Consider the following 18,580-nt stretch of genomic DNA (forward strand, 5'->3'; position numbering starts at 1 on the left):
GCGAAATAAATATATATGTCAGGGCTAAAAATGGAGTTAAGACTTTCAGTAAGGCAGTGTAAATTCAAAAGCCATGAGAACATGGAAGGTTTTGTCTGGCCCAATCCAATATCACATCCCACTGAGACATAAATCATGATGTTTTCTCAGTCATTGTTCTAGGATGGAAAAAGTAGGTGGCTGACAGAGTCAAGAAAGGTGAATGTCTACCAGGAATCAAAGAAGGGACTTCCCAGCCCAAATTCCTAGCACCCAGCCCCTGACTCAACCACTGCTATAGCATGCCAAAGAGCACCCTGTTATTACTGTGACCACAGTGGTTTTGAATCTGGACACAGTTCCCAGGTCAACGCCCACACTCCCTGTTTGTGTTTGTTTGCTTCAATTAGTCTTTGACATCTCTGCTTTCCAGCTTGCCTGAACCTCTCTGGGCTGTCATCCTTTACTTATTGTGCCCCTCAGTACCACGAACAACTCTACTTCAAAAATACACTGGACATGCTGGCTAGGAAGTGGCCAACAGTGACTCACTTAATCTTAAATTCTCTTAATAACCACTAAATTTGATACTACAGCGTGTTAAATCTAATATGAAATGAATGGTTACACACATTTGTGTTTTTTTATTTGTTCCCCAGGTCCTCTATGTATCCCGGTATTTCCGCGGCATTCATTTGTTCATTAAAGGTGGAGGAATGTGGCATCTTTGGTTTTGTCTCAACAACCAGAAAGCTGTATCAGACTTGAGTGGAAAAACCACCTCACTACTAAACAAAATGAGTGTGTTCCTTGGGTTGTGGTATCAAAAAGGGAATATTTCTGGAGTCAGATTCTGGGAAAGGAAGGAAAAAATAGAGTGTCCAGATGGAGTATTATTTTTTATTTTCACATTAATTCTTATCTAGCTGTATTCTTGATCTGAAATGTAAAAAATAAGGAATTTTACTTATATTTCCATTGTTAACATATAACATTTAATTAAAAACAACACTGCAAATAAAGGGAACATGAAAATGGTAAAGTGCATACGCAGACTGGTACTCAACTGGAATGAGTTTCTGAATATGATCCACCTACAGCAATCTAAGTGCATTGTCTGGCTGATATCCAGTTTCACATATTGTATTTGCCTTAATCCTGTTTTGGGCAATACTAAAGATGCACATTCAAATTTGTACATTTATAGTTTTTTCTCGTATGAGCTTGAAGTGAAATGATCTTTTTTGCACAGAGTTTTCCTCAGAGCAACAGTAAATAGATAGAGATTTGATTCAGAGATAATCTTTCCATTGTTGTTCCTTAAAACGTCTCTGATCACTACCTGAGAAAGAGCAAATGAGGAACCTGAACATGCAGCATCATTCTTCTGAATGTCCCAATAAGGTCTGCACTTTCCTCAAGATGTTTAGATGAAGATAATGTTTTGCAACAAGAGCATTGTATTTCATAATTATTTTCTGATAGATTTTATTTGTCTCTCATTTTTATGCCTTTGTATATAAAACTGTTGTTGGAAAATTACAAATAAGAAAAATCAAGCAGATTTCTTTTGTTTTGTTTTGTTTTGTTTTGTTTTGTTTTGTTTTCTTTTGTTTTGTTTTCTTTTCTTTTCTTTTGTTTTCTTTTGGTTTTATTTATTTAGCTTAAGGTGCTGTGTAATTGTTTGTGTGCATGTGTGTGTATATACATAGGTAATGTTCATAACAATGAATGTCAAGGCTGGTTAGTAATAGTGGCACAGAGAGGGAAGGTAGGGAAAGGAGGATGTTGGCTTGCGGAAGCTCTGCTTAACGCTGATAAAAGGACCACTTGGTTCGTAGGAAGGGAACTGCTAGCTGCTGTGGTTGCTGGCATTAGTTGAGGAGAGGGGAGCAGCCCATACTGTCACACTACTTCATTCTCTCTTTGTTTTGCTATGTTATTAATTTCTACTTTTTAAACTTTGTGAGCAATAGACAGGACAAATAAGATATTGGTACAAGGGATCTATAAGAGACATTAACAGTCTCTTGAACATTTTCCTACACTTTGAAGATTTCCTGAAGAAGTCTATTAATGCTTCATTTGTAATTTATTTTTGAAGGTCCTTCAACTGTGAAGTGTAGGCACATACGTTTTATACAATTTATTTACAAAAAATATTATGAGTGTGGTTCCATTTTAAAGCCAGTCCCATCAGTGCCGCTCACCATCCAGCTGAGTGACAGTCATTTTATACTTTTGTGTGTTCATTCATCATATACTGTGCGTTGATTCATCATTCACCTTTCATTAATCACCACCACAAACTCTGCCAGTCATCATTATCCTGGTGGTTCTTTTCAGAGCTATATAAATATATGAAATTGTGTGACTTCACATGAGATAGCATGATGACATTGATATGAGAAACATTTAACCTTAAGTATGAGCTACTTAAAGGCAGTATACTGTTTCCTTTCCAGTCAGGGTAATTTTGAAATCTTAGTGGCTAAATTGTGTAAACATAGTGTAGTATTGCAACATTTCATGGTTGCCTAGACTTCTGTTATAAATGCAAGTCAAAGTAGTGTCAAAATATAGTCAAATGTATCTTTTGACCATATGCAGTTAAATAATAACCATACACCATTTGCTTTGAAAACTGCATGGATTCCAGTATAACTTGAAACTCAAACCCAAAAATATCTTACAGTAAGGTCAAACTGTGATGTCATTTATGGAGTGAGATAGAGGGAAATCCCCATCAGCCTGGGTTTTCAAATGCTTCCCAGAAGTGGGAACTAAGATAATTGGGGTTGGTTAAATGTAGGAGGATCCTGAAAAAAGATGGTGATGAGTACGAGCAGGCTAAAATGGCTTGTAAATGATAGATTCTTTGTTACCATGCAGTCCTACAAAAAACAGCAACCACCTTAAGTCACCAAATTTATGATTATTCATAATAACGGTTTAACTACAGTACCCATTTTAGAGATTTGAATTCTAAAATGAACCTCACAGGTAGGCCTACTGTAGTTCAATCAAAGTCAAGTCAGTTTTGAAAAGAGTCCCAATAGGCCCCATGACCAGGGAATTAAAAAAAAGAGAAACTTTATTTTTTACTTTTTTGATGAAAGGAACAGGGTTGGGATAGTTGCAGTGGTGGAAAGTAATCAAGTACATTTGCCCAGGTACTGTACTTAATGGGAAATATTGAAGTACTTATACTTTTCTTGAGTATTTCCATTTCATGGTACTTTATACTTCTGCTCCACCACATTTCAGGGGGAAAAATTATACCTTCACTTCACTAGATTTACTAAAGCTTTAGATCCTAATTACTTTGAAGATTCTTACTGATGTTGATTTGTCAACAAATAAATTATGACATATTATTATGGATTAAACTACCCAGCAGTATATAAAGTAGTTAAGATTAGCCCCACCTGCAACATTAAAGTGATACATTAATGTATCAATAAGTATAATAGAATTGCATAATACATACTTTTACTTTTGACACTTTAAATATATTTGAAAGCACTTTGGTTCTTTTACTCAAGTACAATTTTGAATGCAGGACATTTACTTGTAACAGTATTTCCACTCTGTGGTATTGCTACTTTTACTTAAGTAAATGATCTGAATACTTCTTCCACCACTTGATAGTTTTCTGTAGCCACAAAATTCGGGCCCTGTGCATATGTGGTGTCAGTCGACCCCCTTCACCTCTTCATACATCAATTCTCGCACATGTACAAATAATAAAATAACTGTTAATGTCTGGATAGATGCTTGAACCCACAAGCACGACAACAAACACAATCAAGTTCAGGTAACAATAGTTTACTTTGAGCTCAGACTAAAAAAAAAATGACAGGAAAGGGGTCAAACCAGGTAGCCTAAACAGTCCGTAAGGCAAACAAATCCAATAACAGGCAGGCGAAGGGAATCCAAAAAACCAGAAAGCAGTCCAAAGGTTGGGAACAGGCTGGCAGGAATGCAGGAACAGAACACTGGAACACTAGGCAGAAAACACAAGACAACATGGCAGAGAGTGAATGCAACTGGACCGGTATATATACACAGAGGAACTAATGCGGGAATAGGAGGGTGGGGAAACTCAGGTGAGGGGAATGAGGCAAAAACAGGCTGGAGGGCATGACTAAATCTGAAATGACAAGAGAATAAGAGACAGGATCAATGGCAGACTAAGTTGTGATAATAACAACTAAACACTTGCATCTTTAGTGGCTGATAAGGTAATCAGTAATGACCATTTTTATACCAGGTTTAATCAAATATTACTCGGAGAAAACTGTGATGCCTTTACTATGTGTTTTGTTTGGAAAATGTATTAGAGAACATTATTTACATGGTTATTTAGGTCTTTACTATGCCCTTAGCATAAGACAACAGTCAACAGACAACAGACTGCAATTAAAAGCTAAACAGACTGACTAAATAGACTAAATAAAGTATAATATTCAAAAATGAATATAAACAACTGAAAAAATAGTGACTAAAGATTGACTCATAACTATACTGTGCTGAATGTACACTGTACAATGGTGGTAATATAAATATACTATAATACACTGTACATTAGTGCAAGTAAGGTGAATGTGTACATATAGAGCTGCACAAACCTTAAAAGATCAGATTTATCTGAAGTATAACAGATGTCATAATGTGAAAAATAAAAAGTCCAGGTGAGCAGTCTGTCCTGTCAAAAGGAAAAAACTATTTTGTCAGAAGAAAATCATTGTAGAGTGATGGCGGCTGGCAGCTACACTCAGTTGGCAGTTTATTAAGTACACCTCGCTAAAAATAATGCAGTCTAAAACAACAGTCCTGCAGTAAATCTTACCTTAATGATGGTTATAATGTTCAGTTTTTGTTGAAAGTGTTTCTGGGAGGTGTTGATTCAATTTTGGAGGCAGTGGTTTTTGGTGTTCTTCAATTGTATTGCGTTATAGGGGCAGGTATTTCTATTATTTTGTCTACCTCATTTATATCAATGAGGGTAGGCCAAATAACAGTTATTTCATTCTGTACAATGCAATACAGTTCAACAATACCACAAAGTACATCCTGCGAACACAGTTGAATCAACACCTGTCTAAAAAGTTCAAACAAAAACTGAATATCATATCCTTCAAGAAGGGAGGATTTATTGCAGGACTGTTGTATTAAACTGCATTCGTTATAGCTACGCGTTATAAACCGCCAAATGAGTGCCCATCAATTTACTTTCAGCATAAATTATATATATTTTTCTCTCCTGGCTCCTCTCCCTTCACCGAGCTGCTCTTTGCCCTGTACGCACAACGCAACGCAACGCAACGCAACGCAACGCAACGCACTGCTTCAGCCAATCGGAAAGAGCCTAATTTACTGTACGTATTACGTAGGTAACTGCTAGCCTGCTAGCTGGTCTGGTAACAAGAAACAAGATGGATTCTCCTATACTGGTATTGTCAACGCTTGTATCTATTATACACAGTATAAGTGTCATTGGAGCTTTTATTTATAACTGTTTCACACAATCTTTTGTCGAGAATCATTTTGTGAAATTAGTCATTTAGCTTCGAGTTCACTGGTGTTGGCTGTGTTGGCTAACAAGCTAGCCTCGGTGAAGTTAGCATCGTGTATATGCGTTTATTGGTGATGTGGAAGTGTCATGTCTTCCTTTTGACCTGGTAAATAATCGTTTCAAATGTCTCATCGAAGCCCGGTCAGATTGCGTTTATTTCAGTCATCCCATGCTTGCGCCTATATCGCCTCGTGTCGAAATTTGTTTTTACCAGTTAATTTTCCGATTACGACAAAGTATGTTTGATGACTGCAGTCACTGATCAATGAGTTAACTTAACGTTACTATCATATGATTCTAGTGTAAATTGAAATCGATGCTTTTTGTCCGCTACCGTCACAGGAACCTTCCTTATACACTGTCAAAGCAGTTCTGATTCTGGACAACGATGGAGACAGGCTTTATGCCAAGGTATGATTTAGCCAATTGTGCAGTAAGGTACCCTCATAAGTTCCTTGAGCTTTTCCTTACTAATCCTCTCAGTTAGGTTAATTCATGGGCAAGGTTTTTTTTTTAGCATTGTTCATTGAGGGGCCGATGTTTTTAATGTTTTATTTCTTTTAATTTATGTAACTGAATAAATCTGTCTTTAGGACTGTATGAGGGCAGATATCGTTTTTCTGATGAGTAAGCAGCTTATGTTAACATTCATTTGTCATAAAAAAGATTTGTGAATATACTGTACGCTCTGTGTTTTAAAACAAGACTTAACGTATAATTAGTAGCTTCTCTGTACACATGTTGCAAGGTCTTATTTATTGGAATTTTCCTGAGCCTTGTATTTACATTGACTGGAGGTTTATGAAAAATTATGTAAATGCTTTGATTACTATCAAACTGAAATCTTCAGCTTTCATGAAGGAGCCAAATGTTTTTGTTGCAGGGCCAGATTTGGTCCAAGGGCCACTATTTGCCTACCACTGCCTTAAAAGTTTGGTCACATTCTGTATGTTTCTTGTTGTCAACAAATCCCACAAAAAGACCAAAATCAACAATGAATTGAACCTACCAACTGGTGCCTGTGTAGCCAAAGCCTGATATATCTTATTCCTCCTGTGCTAATAGACTTTTAATATTGTCCAAAAGCTATTACAAACACACCTAAAGCCACAACATTGCGTTGGGTGACGTGTCCTGTTATTACCATGAACATTGGTCCTGTAGTTTATTTTGAGTCAATCCTACATACACTACCCTGATGCTGTAATCACTAATTATAGCATCAAAGCTACAGCTGAAAATAGTACTGAGAGAACCAGTAACACACCGTTGGGTTTTTTGTTTTTGTAATTTTTTGACAATTAAAAAAAAAATATAGAATATCACCAGCCATATCCTTTAATGGAAATTCATCTAGTTAGTATCATGTGGGTTTTAAATTACATATCAAAATATTATAACATTTTATTATCTTCTTATCTGCAGTATTATGATGACACATACCCGACAGTGAAGGAGCAGAAAGCATTTGAGAAGAACATATTCAACAAAACACACAGGACGGACAGTAAGATATGTCATATATCATATTAAAGACATAACTTTTTCTTCCCTCAGTACATGTCTAATATCATGGCATGGTTGTTTTTTTTGTTAATGTTTGTGTGTGTGTGTGTGTGTGTGTGTGTGTGTGTGTGTGTGTGTGTGTGTGTGTGTGTGTGCGCGCCCTTAGGCGAAATAGCGTTACTTGAGGGCCTCACTGTTGTCTACAAGAGCAACATAGACCTCTTCTTTTATGTCATTGGAAGTTCACATGAAAATGAGGTAAGTTTAATTTTAGGATTTTCATCAGTCATAGGAGATAAAGCAGCGACTTTTAAGCATTGATACTAACCTTAATGTAATATGATTTTTCAAAGTAGTAAAATAATTACAGGCCTGTGCAATTTCATTTGTCTCCTATAATGAGTCTTAATTTTACACTTCACATTCTGTAGTCTAAGTGTGGTGTAGTTTTTTTCATTTACTTTTTACCAATTAAAATGCTGTTTTAAAATTAATTGTATTCCCTGCTGTGCATTTTAATTTTAATTTGAAGTACTCTTAATTTGTACTTCCACATGTCAGTCATTTTTTTTCTCCCGGTTTCAGGGTGCAGTTTACTTAGCCAACAAATATAAATGATATATGTTCGGTTCAGAAAGAAACTTGTCACACCGATTTTCATTTCCATACAAATTTCAGAACTCCAGAATACACCAGTTAAACTAAATGTTTGGGCTATGATTTATCTTGCAAATTTATTCTCTTTTGAGCTGTGCAACAGTTTTACCTCTTGGTTCAAATTATTCAGGTTTAGTGTCGTCAGTATTGGGACCATTGAGTGTATGGGGCTATAGAGACTATATCGAAATGATAATCAAGTTGAACTAAACTATCTATATTTAAGTATTACAAATTAAACATTTTTTTGTTTCACAAGTGTTGGATAGTAATTTTGTAATTATAAAATGGGGTGTTATTTTTACACTTTATGTATCTGTCATTTAATTTAGAGCCTCCACAGGCAAAAAGAGTTTGATGTAGTTTGAATTAGAGGAAATTGTGTGCCTTAAGGGCCAAAGAAAATATTGTGAACGCCATAAAAAGTGATAACACACGTTTCTTGAGTATTTTTTTTTTCCAGGTGATACTGACACTGTGGATCCATTAGTAAAGAACAGATTCTGATATATTGTTTTATTCTCAACAGCTTATGCTTATGGCTGTTCTGAATTGCCTTTTTGATTCGCTCAGTCAGATGTTGAGGTATGTTTTGGCAGCTGTTATTTATTCCAAAAAATGTTTTTTCTACAAATCTTTTTCTGATGTCTAGAAAGTTAAGCTTGACGTGTTTGTTTTTGTCTGACTCTGTAGAAAAAATGTTGAGAGGAGGGCTTTGTTGGAGAATATGGAGGGGCTCTTCTTGGCTGTGGATGAGATTGTGGATGGAGGGTAAGTACTGACGAGCTTGAAACTTTTGAAGCAAAGTCCCCTCTTGTTAAAATGACAAATTTATTAGTGCAGTCCTTTTTCTCTGGGATACCTAACTCTTGGTCTGCCTCTATGCTGCCTCCTGCAGGGTGATCCTGGAGAGTGACCCGCAACAAGTTGTGCACCGTGTGGCTCTCAGAGTAAGCAACTCTACTCTACTCTACTCCCCTCTCATCTCCTCTCCTCTCCTCTCAGAAATATTCAGCAAAGTTTGATGTTGGTTGTATCAGCTGTAAACACAACATAATTGTTCCTGTAGGGGGATGATGTGCCTTTGACAGAGCAGACAGTCACCCAGGTGAGAAAAACATCCCTGAAAATATCTTCTCTCTCTGCTATAAAGTTTAAATGCTCCATTAGTTTATTGACTGTTAAAACTCATTACTTCAAAACCTGTGAATACAAGGGGATTGTTATAGCATCATTCCCCTCTATCCCTACTTTGTCACTCGCCTCTAGGTTTTCATATATTGCATTGTCTTATAAGCATGACAGTGTACATGATTACTAATTATTTTGTGGTAAGGTGGTAGGTAGCCAGTGGTGGTTGCTGAGATTAACTTCTTACATGAGTCTGCCTGTGTGTGTTAGCTCCTCTTGATTAATGTTGTCATTTAAGAGGCCTGAGACTGGCTACCGTCATCTCTCCCCTGGCTGTGATTAATGGCTGTCCCCAATCCCCATGCTTTATGGTTATGATTCGGCTTTCATTCAATGAATTAAGATGATTAATTAGATCTTGCATATTTCTCTTCATTTCCATAGCTGGTTCATCTTTCTTGTTCATTTTTTTCAACGGGTAAATGTAACTGTTTTCTTTTCTTTTCTTTTTATCTCTGCGACAAGATGCCACTTGTTTTTCATTTTACTTTACTGATGCTTTTTTCTCCTAAGGGTTTGTGCCATTTGAAAGTTTTGTTGTTGGAGTGATCTGCTTGGACTAACCTAGTTTTCCTCCCCAGGTTCTTCAGTCTGCCAAAGAACAGATCAAGTGGTCGCTTCTACGATAGAGTCACCCCTGTTTTCCAGTGAGCCGCTGTTGAGCCCGATCTTCATGGCACTGATCCACATGTTCCTTTTCCTCCGTTTTCTACTTCCTAAATCAAAGCTGTGAGGAGTACCACTGGCAGATCCAGTCACACTCCCAGGACTACTGCTTGATAAAGTTTCATTTTCCACTTTCTTTCCGCGCAGGCCTGCATTGTATGACATGATCCACGTGACGATAAGATACGGTGTACATTCCAGTGTCAGGGCCGGGGCCTTTTTTGTTATTTTATGTTTGTTTTGTTTTTTTAATTACAGAACCTGGGTGTTTATTAACTTAGTGTATTGCTCTATAAAAAATTCATAAACCTCATCATAGCCTGTGACAGCATTCCATGTGTCTCCCAGACCAACTATTGTATCCTATTTGACAGCACCATTTCAACTCCTCCAGATTACTGTACTAAGTAGTGAGGCACTATTTCTATCACTTAATGTACATGAATATTGTGATTAAAAAGTGTACAACTAGTACTATTGTCATATCACTGCTCAGAGTTATGTTTTACATATATTTTGTCTGGGGACCTTCCATCACCAGATACTGTTAATTAATGTTTGTAGACACCAGCATGTGAACAGCTGCGATGTGTCCAACACTACCTGCTGTGTGTGGAACATTGGATTCTTTACAATTGTTTTATTAATGTCACACACACTGTATGTCATGCTCTTTTTACATCTGCAAATTTAGTAGGTTTTTAAGAGCTACTGTTTCCTGATTTCACAGCTGCCACGCTGTGTCTTCTTTGTTCCTAAAGACCTCAGCAAGAGCCAGAGACACTAGAGCAAGGGCTCCATCTCCTGGTATCTGCAGCAAATTGTCGAGGTCCAGGTACAGCGCTGCAGACAATAAGGTCGGGAGGGGAGGAGACTTATTCATGCAGCAATGATCAGGGGCTTACATTGTACTGTGTACTGTCACATGCAGATAAGTTTTATGGTGTCATACTTGATTCATTTCTTCTCTGTAGAGAGCCACTGTGTGCATCATGAATTGTGTGCTTCCATGTATTGACCCCCACTTTCGCACACTAACCTCATACACTCATTTTAATGCAAATGAAGGAAACCCTCTAGAGTGGAATGGATGTGAGAATAGCCACTACATCATGTTAGTACCTGAAGCATATTACAAGAGAAGAAATTATTTATTTCCATCTTCTAGCTAGGTATCCCCATATGTTCTCATCCTGATCACTTGAAGGTATTTTTTGCTAGCAGCGATTTGTGTTGGCCGTGCAACAAATAGATCCAACCATACCTAATTTGAACCACATTCAGTAGCAGGTATTTTTACAGCTCATGTCTCTTCCTTCCTTGTCCTTACCATCAGGCACCTCATTCTACTGCGCTTGACACGCTGTGACATGTCTGTTGGCCAGAGTAAAAAAGCATTAAGCTACTGTTTGTAGCCTTTTCACAAACTGGCATATTTAAGGAGTTTGCCATTTTTTCATTTTTTTCCCCTCTTATCTGTGAGTAAATTATTTGGCTTACACATCAAAGTTCGAAATAGATAAAGTGTATGCTCTTGATGTAGAGATGTCTGTGGCCTGGAGCTGTTTGTGGAAAGGATCACATGACTTTAGTGGTAATATCAGAATGCAGACCATTTATTTGCCCTTTGGGAAATTTCATACCTCTTCCACTGGCAAATAATCAGTTAAATCTTGCAATGCAGTCATGGTTTTCAGAGACACTTAGGGGAAAAAATTACAAAAATACTGCAATTTAATCGGTTTTGTCCACATACTGTATGATTTGTGGAGCAATCTGTTAAAGGAAAATACATTTTAGTAATTCTGAGCCAGAGGAATTTATTGATTTCAGTTACTCAGCTCAAATGAGAAAAAATAAAAGTATTTCTCGGTCAAACAATAAAGTATATATGTATATATGCTTAAAACAATTTTAAAAAATGTTCTGTACATGTTATGTATCAATCAGACTTAACTACTGGGAAATAGCAGCTGAAACAAAACAAGGTAACAATGTATGTGTGTTTGCGCGTGGATGCATGCATGTGAAGTGATGCTTTTACATACATAGCAGTGTAGTCAATGAAACTGTTGTAGGCTCTGACCTCTGGACCTATTGTCTTGGCTTTGCTCCAGTCTGATTCAGCCCTTGAATCTGTGGCTCTTTATTGCTGCAGAGATGTAGCATGAATGGAGGCTATGTTGGTGCTATTTGCTAAGTGTTTTACTGGAGACAGAGAACTAAGAAAGGGAAAGGTAATCACTATAAATGGACTCCATCATCGCACCAGTTTGCTATTATAATGAGGCCAGCTTTTGTCTCTGTGTGTGGTTTCAGTGAGAGGGGGGAACATGAAGGTTAAAGAGGACAAGGTTGGCAGAAGTAGAAAGCGGTAAATGTGATTAGATGAGATCCCACCAAGGGCACAGCGGGGAAGAGAGCGGGTTAAAACAGATTCCAGACCCTCACTCTTTATCTAGATAGCCCTACAGCACCATTGGCAGCTCAGTGACTTGCTTTCATCCGCTAATTACAGTTGAACCATCATAAAAAACCAGCGAGGTAATTCATATTAATTATACAGGAATGAGTATAACAGTTTGAAACGCCATGGCTTGACATGCCGTACATAACATGCTGTAAAATTGTCAGAGAGGTGTGGGCTAGAGCCTTGTAATTGATCAGTGCATACAGTGAGAGAGTGGCTCTGTTTCGTGTGTGTGTGTGTGTGTGTGTGTGTGTGTGTGTGTGTGTGTGTGTGTGGACTGTGTGAATTAGAGTCAATAAATTATCATCATCTGTAAGCTTACAGAGTCTTTATGTCATAGTCAATGGGCCTGAGCACCCATCCAATGCCTTGCCCTGCTAAAGAGAAACAACGCAGGGGGAAATGATGACAGTATGCTGGATCCAATACAGTAAACATATTAAAGGAAGTGCCATTATATTGTCTGAGCAGGACAAAGGGCAAGACCCACATGATGTTTAATGACCCAGTGTATTAAAATTAACAAGATTATTTTACCTCTGCTGCTCTCACATTTCCACCCAGTAGATGATACTAAGATTTAACGTAATGATATTAACATATTGTTTGGGAAAGCAGCGTAATTTAAAAGGAAATCACCCCCTTCCATTTTCTGTTCTTAAACTGCATTAATTCAATCAAAATGAACTTAACCACCATATCTAAAGAATCATTGTAAATATACCCGTTTAAAATAGGTTATTAAAGGCTGCTCAAAGTGTGTGTGTGAGTGTGTGCGTCTCTGTGTGCGCGCATGCGCGCATTCAGAGAGGAGATGGTATGGGCCCAGGTCGGCTTCCTTCGCCTCAGCAGCATCTCAACAGCCTGATATGGTTTATGGCCCCAGTTGCCCTCTCTGGGTCTGTTTATGGATTCCCATAGAATAGAGAATCATGGCCACTCCAGGAAAAGCCAGCCAAAAACAACACCTTCACCACTGCACTCTTGCCTGCCTTTGCCATAACTCAACACATTGTTTATGTTTCTGAAGAGAAAAAAGTATTCATAGTAATCACATAAGATGACTGTAAATTCTGATGTTAATGTTTAATTTTTTTTGTTGATGTAAGATAAAAATGTCACCACAAATGTGGCTGGTTTATTGGATGTCGTTACAGGTTGGTGAAAAAACTGTGGGCTTTGTTAAGGGAAAGCTTTTTCTTTGGGTTGGAATAGCATTGCCTTTCACAGGACCAGTTATTTTATGATACCTGTAAGATTTATTACATGAAAATGTTCAACTTTGATTGGATAATGAAAATGCACCACCAAGGGCATTGTTAATCGGGGAAATATTCCACCTGATGTGTTTTCCCTCTGCTGTTTTCCCCACAGTTCTCCTGTGCTCGAACAGTGCATTACTCTGTACTGAAAAGCATACTTTAGAAGAGTGATAGTGGAGGCACTCTGGATGTAAAAATACTCTCTGGTCAAAACTGGTACTGGTTAGATGGAGCAGGGCCATATTTTGTTTCTTTGCGGTTACATGGCAAAACAAAGTCCTCAGGCGTAGTTGCTCAGGTTTGCTGTGCCGCAGGGGAAACTCCATCATCGTCTGAAGTTGCACAACTGGGGCACATCTGGTTAGTGGATGGGCTCAACTGGACCCTGGCCGACCCCTCCAGACCCTCTCAAACCGGCTGTAATCCTGAGGGCAGCATGGAGCTGGGCGCCTGTCGGCGCTACTGATGGTGCTGTGTTATGACAGTCAGAGGTTACTGGGTTAGTGCTGTTATCAAACCGTCAACACTAAGTTTTGGTCTAGCATTGATGCAAAAGTGCACTAAAAAAGGGCCATCAGTCATTTTCACTGTAGACACTCAACATCAGACACAGCTCTGTTGGCCGTAAAGCATTATGAGTGTTAGTGTTGGTGTTATTCAACTCCCACTGCATCCATCAGTCACTGCATCCATCAGTCTGTTCGTTCATTTTTTTCTGGCCATGTTTAGTCTTGTTTGGCTTGAAAAAATTCCTCAGCATGCCCTCCACTGTTTTACTACAATATGTGTGTATGTATTTTTTTTAGCAGGGGCTAAAGAATGCAAAGAAAAGCATTTTCTTTGGCATACCTCTGAACACTCAGTTTGTCCCCCCTCCCTCTGTCATCTACTATTTCTCACTTTCTCCCCTCCCTCCCTTTGGATTCCCCAACCACACCACAACACCGTTAACAGACCCGCCACTGACAGATTTACTGCCATCGTCTTTCCATTGGCCGCCAGAATGACAGCAGAGATTTAATGCTGCCTTCTCATTGGCCAAGACTTGGCAGGCTAATTTATGGGTGCACTGTGATTTGATGCCTCCTTCCTTTGAAGTGAGTTACGGCTCTGTCGCTTATAGGACACAGAAACAGTGTCAGGTTGCAATCATAAAATCTTATCCCTGAAGGGAGGTGGCGCTGGAGTATAATAGTCCTGACGTCATGAGAGGAGAAGAGACCTTCTTTTGAGCACACAGGACGAACAGAGAAATGTGTAATAGGATAAAATGCTAGGTATCTATTCTAGAAATGCTTTGAATGCTCTACAAAATATTCTGTTAATGCCAAAGAGAGCAATTCAGTTGTGCTACAGAGGGAGAGAAATTGAAAACTTGTTTGATTGTGCATGTCTGCATGCACCCATCCTGCCTCTGATTTGAAATTTTTCTACCTGAATGTGAATGTGCATTATTTGAAGCCGTCTTATTTCTTTTCTCATTCCACATCTCATATGATCAGCAAGATATTGGTTGACTCAGAGATCAGAGAATCCTAACGGACTGAGTAAATCACTATATCACATAGCTGATCAACAGCAGCAAACTGCCAAAGTCACTTTGGTGTCTGACTACTGTATCTGCTCGCTGCAGCACCAGCAACACCATCATCTATCTGCAGCCTATCTCTTCATCAGTCTATCCTGACAAGATCAAGAAGAGCGGGAATGTGGCCCTGTAACAGCCTTGACCCATGGAAATCTCTAAGGGTACATAGCATGACAGCCCCTGCCCTGTCTATCAACCCCTTTTGAATTGATGCTGTTTCCTTTAGATATCAAGTCCCTCTCTTTACTCTTTCACTCCACACTTGAGGTCTTCTGCTAAAGTGGAAAATTGTCTGAAAATGAAGAGACAGAGGACAGCCCTGGACTTGCCTTGTCAAGTGGGATTGCATAATTTCATATGAGACCTTCTCATGAACTTGAGAACTTGGGGTTACACAGCATGTCCTCTGACAATGTGCCATGTAAGAGAAAGAAAACAGGTTTCAAATCTTTAAGAGACATGATCCCTCTGACCTCTGGAATGAGGGATAGGTTGGCGGTATGTTAGAAGAGGTTGAGACAAATATACCTGTATAGAATTAACTGTTTAAATTAGGTCTTTTCAGTACGATCATGCTCTATTTGTGAACCTTTGCTGTGTTCTGCTGTTTGTATTATGTCTCTAATATGTATTTCTGACTCTTTGGACTGGTGAAAATATAGCATTAGGAAGGCCCCATTTATCAAATATTCAGTTTTGAATTCATGGAAAAAGCTTTGCTGAAAATCGATATACTGATAAATTCATAATAGAGAATAAATGTGTGTTTTTACTTTCATCTCGCCATAAGTGTGTTTCTGGTCTTTGGAGCATAAAGGTTGCGGCTTCCCACATAAATATGTCTCCCGACAGCGCAGTAAGCATCCAGCACCTCTAAAGCCCAAATATGGACTCTTTACAGTGGATGAGACTCTGATGATCCACAATTATAAAGAAAACATATTTTGCTCCTGGTCTCCTTACCGTGTTTTAACTGTCGATATTGACTTAACAAGAGTCTACAGCCATGCTTGTGGCTGTGTGAGACTGTGCTTAGGCACAGTAGAGCTTTGAGCTAAATGCCAAACTCCGTCTCATACTCACAATGTCGGGCTCACCAAAGTTATTACAATTCATTCTAACGGGGGGGGGGGGACTTGAACGTCTGTGCCAAGTGTCATGGCAATCCATCCTGTAGTTGTTGAGACATTTCACTATAAAACAGAAACATCAACCTTAAATTGGCATTAGAATAAAAGTTGGGATCACCAAAGTCAGTAGGATACAGTACAAGATGAATGTCTGTACCAGATTTTGTGCCAGTCAATCAAACAGATCCTGAGATATTTCACAGGCTGAGTGAAAACTTTGATCCGCCAGTGGTGTTGGAGGAAAAATCAGGAGATCACCAAAGTCAGTAGGCTCCCTGAATGTCTGTGCAAAATGTCATGGCAGTGTATCAAATAGTTGTTGAGATATTTCCATATGGAACAAAGTGGCGGACCGGCGGACTGATTCACATTGACATGCCTAGAGCCATGCCACTAGCATGACTAAAAAAGGCCTAATCTCCACACTATATTTTCTGAAAGTGGCTACAATCGAGATTGTTTCACTGAATCACCTACACTAGACCTGAGTCTGTTCAAGCAGTTGTAAAATGAAGAGGTTTCTGTGAGAATAAAAAAAAGAAGCAATTAAATATGTAGATTTGCTCAGTTTAGCTCGTCTGTAGACAACCATGTGGTGTCACTGACATAGAGTGTATAATCCTGCAGTTGATGATAATAAATCCTCCTAGACTATATAAAACTTTCACAGGAGTGTCTCCGCACCTGCCATAAATGATTAGAGAGCAGTTTGTATGAAGTTAAAGAAAACCTGTCCTCTTGGCATGTTGCCCCTTTTAAAAGACTATGACAGATGTCAGATAGACCTGTGAGATTAAAGGAAAGCAAACTGTTGAAGTCTGAGGTGGCACTTATACTCAGGACCCACATTGCGGCTTGTGGGTTGCTCCCTGGAGAAGCAGCTCAGTCAAAACGTGTCCCAACAAGCTATAGATTAATAGGGTGGTGTAAGGCCAAGGCATGTTAATGTGTCTGTCGAGGCTAAACGCACCTCTGTTGGAAAGTGATTTTTACACAGTTGGCAGGGCACCGGGGTGTCCATCCTGTCAAGGGGAATGTGGATGACTCTTGGCCCAGATAAATCTAAGCAACAAGATCTTGCACGACTGAGCTTGATCTTGGTAAATGCATCTGCATGCTGCAAAATTGTAGATGGCAGAGTAATGAGCCCCCCATACTCAGCAGCCTCTGGGCCTCCTTTGTCCATCCTCTCTTTGTGAGCATTTTTTGCAGTAGCAGCAGAAGATTGTGTGAATGAAGTATTATTGACATTGGTTTGAGGTAAGATCATAAGCTACACTGTTCGTTTAAAATCAGCAACCTCTCTAAACTCTTACATTTGTCTTCTAGTTCATGTGCCTTGGTAACTCTGTGTGGTATTATTGCATATTAGAAATTCAGATGTAAGTTGTGCAAGAGCCGTTTTTCAAAGCAGACATTCTGACTTGTCATAGCAGGAAAAGCATTAACAACATTAACGGTAGCTCAGTTCTACTCAAGTGTCCCAGTGAGCCATGACACCGTGACTGTGAGCTTGTATGCACCATACCAGGACCCTGAAACTGAAGCAGCTAAATCTAGCTGTTATTCATCCGTATTTATTTTATTATTTACTCCTGTGCTTTTCCTACCATGAGATGACCAAACCTCTTCCATGAAAAAGGCACTGTTGATAACATATTCAAAGTTTCAACCAAGCTAATAATCTTTTTCCCCATTTCCTCAAACCTCCTACACAATTTCTCTCTTTCTCTCTCAGATCTTTCAGACTTCACTTCATTAAGCCAAACTGCAAAAAGGTAATTTTGAAGATTCAGGTTTGCAAACTTCACTGGAGGTTCATTTTCATGTATGGATATTCATGATTTGAATGTATTAAAACATGCAAGTAGACCGAACTTGGCTGTCGCTTCTCTTCTCCTAAGTGCTATATTGTGAGTACTGGGAATTATATGCACTGGCGAATGAATCTTGTTGAGTTACACTAATTAGAAAAGTAGTGGCAGACATATGAATATGGGACAGTTTGAAGCACCAAATTCCTCATCTGAGACATTTTGTGAGGCAGGTGGCTGGCAGACCTCTCCTCTGTAACTTCCATATGGTTCCTAGATTTTGGACACTGTATACCCCAACTTTGTGTTCACCTTGGAGGCCATTTTGTCCACCTCAGACTGGTGTAAAATGGCTGCCGTTTGCTAAGATGTCCTCCACCTACCCAGCTTTTCTTTAATTTTACACCACTGAAGTTCTCATATTGGTACACGATGCCTATTGGTTATAATGTAGACCAGAATTCAGTAACATACATAATTTATTTTTTAATAATAGCCCCCAGTGTTAGAGAATATTACAATATTTGATAATCATTAATAAGTTATGCATTCACACTTTCTCTGCTCATTGTTTGACAAGAACTTTAAATTTGTGGCAGATTCTTTCATGCAATATCAAATAATAATTGAGCAAGTGTGATAAGTCAAATTAATGTTTTTACATTCATTCTGCCACGGTTGGGTTAACATTAAAATGCATGTAAGTAAGTAGTGAGTGCACCAACAGGGTCATGTTCAC

The 18,580-nt window shown here is 38.7% G+C and overlaps 1 protein-coding gene across 1 annotated transcript; it reads left to right on the forward strand.

The window, feature by feature from the left end:
• The first annotated feature begins 5,301 nt into the window (after positions 1–5,301).
• Positions 5,302–10,062, forward strand: copz1 (COPI coat complex subunit zeta 1). The gene is made up of 9 exons (XM_040153899.1): positions 5,302–5,435; positions 5,900–5,968; positions 6,983–7,064; positions 7,230–7,321; positions 8,250–8,305; positions 8,414–8,491; positions 8,619–8,670; positions 8,790–8,828; positions 9,493–10,062. Exons 1-9 carry the CDS (start codon positions 5,418–5,420, stop codon positions 9,538–9,540), a joined length of 534 nt encoding a protein of 177 aa, XP_040009833.1. The 5' UTR covers positions 5,302–5,417; the 3' UTR covers positions 9,541–10,062.
• Positions 10,063–18,580: the final 8,518 nt, after the last annotated feature.

The sequence above is a fragment of the Xiphias gladius genome, chromosome 18 (genome assembly GCF_016859285.1).
Source record: "Xiphias gladius isolate SHS-SW01 ecotype Sanya breed wild chromosome 18, ASM1685928v1, whole genome shotgun sequence".
Taxonomy (NCBI): Eukaryota; Metazoa; Chordata; class Actinopteri; order Istiophoriformes; family Xiphiidae; genus Xiphias; species Xiphias gladius.

Coding starts and splice junctions, on each gene's coding strand:
- copz1 (XM_040153899.1), top strand. Junction 8,306..8,413: donor TCGCTCAGTCAGATGTTGAG/GTATGTTTTGGC, acceptor CTGACTCTGTAG/AAAAAATGTTGAGAGGAGGG. Junction 8,671..8,789: donor TGCACCGTGTGGCTCTCAGA/GTAAGCAACTCT, acceptor TTGTTCCTGTAG/GGGGATGATGTGCCTTTGAC.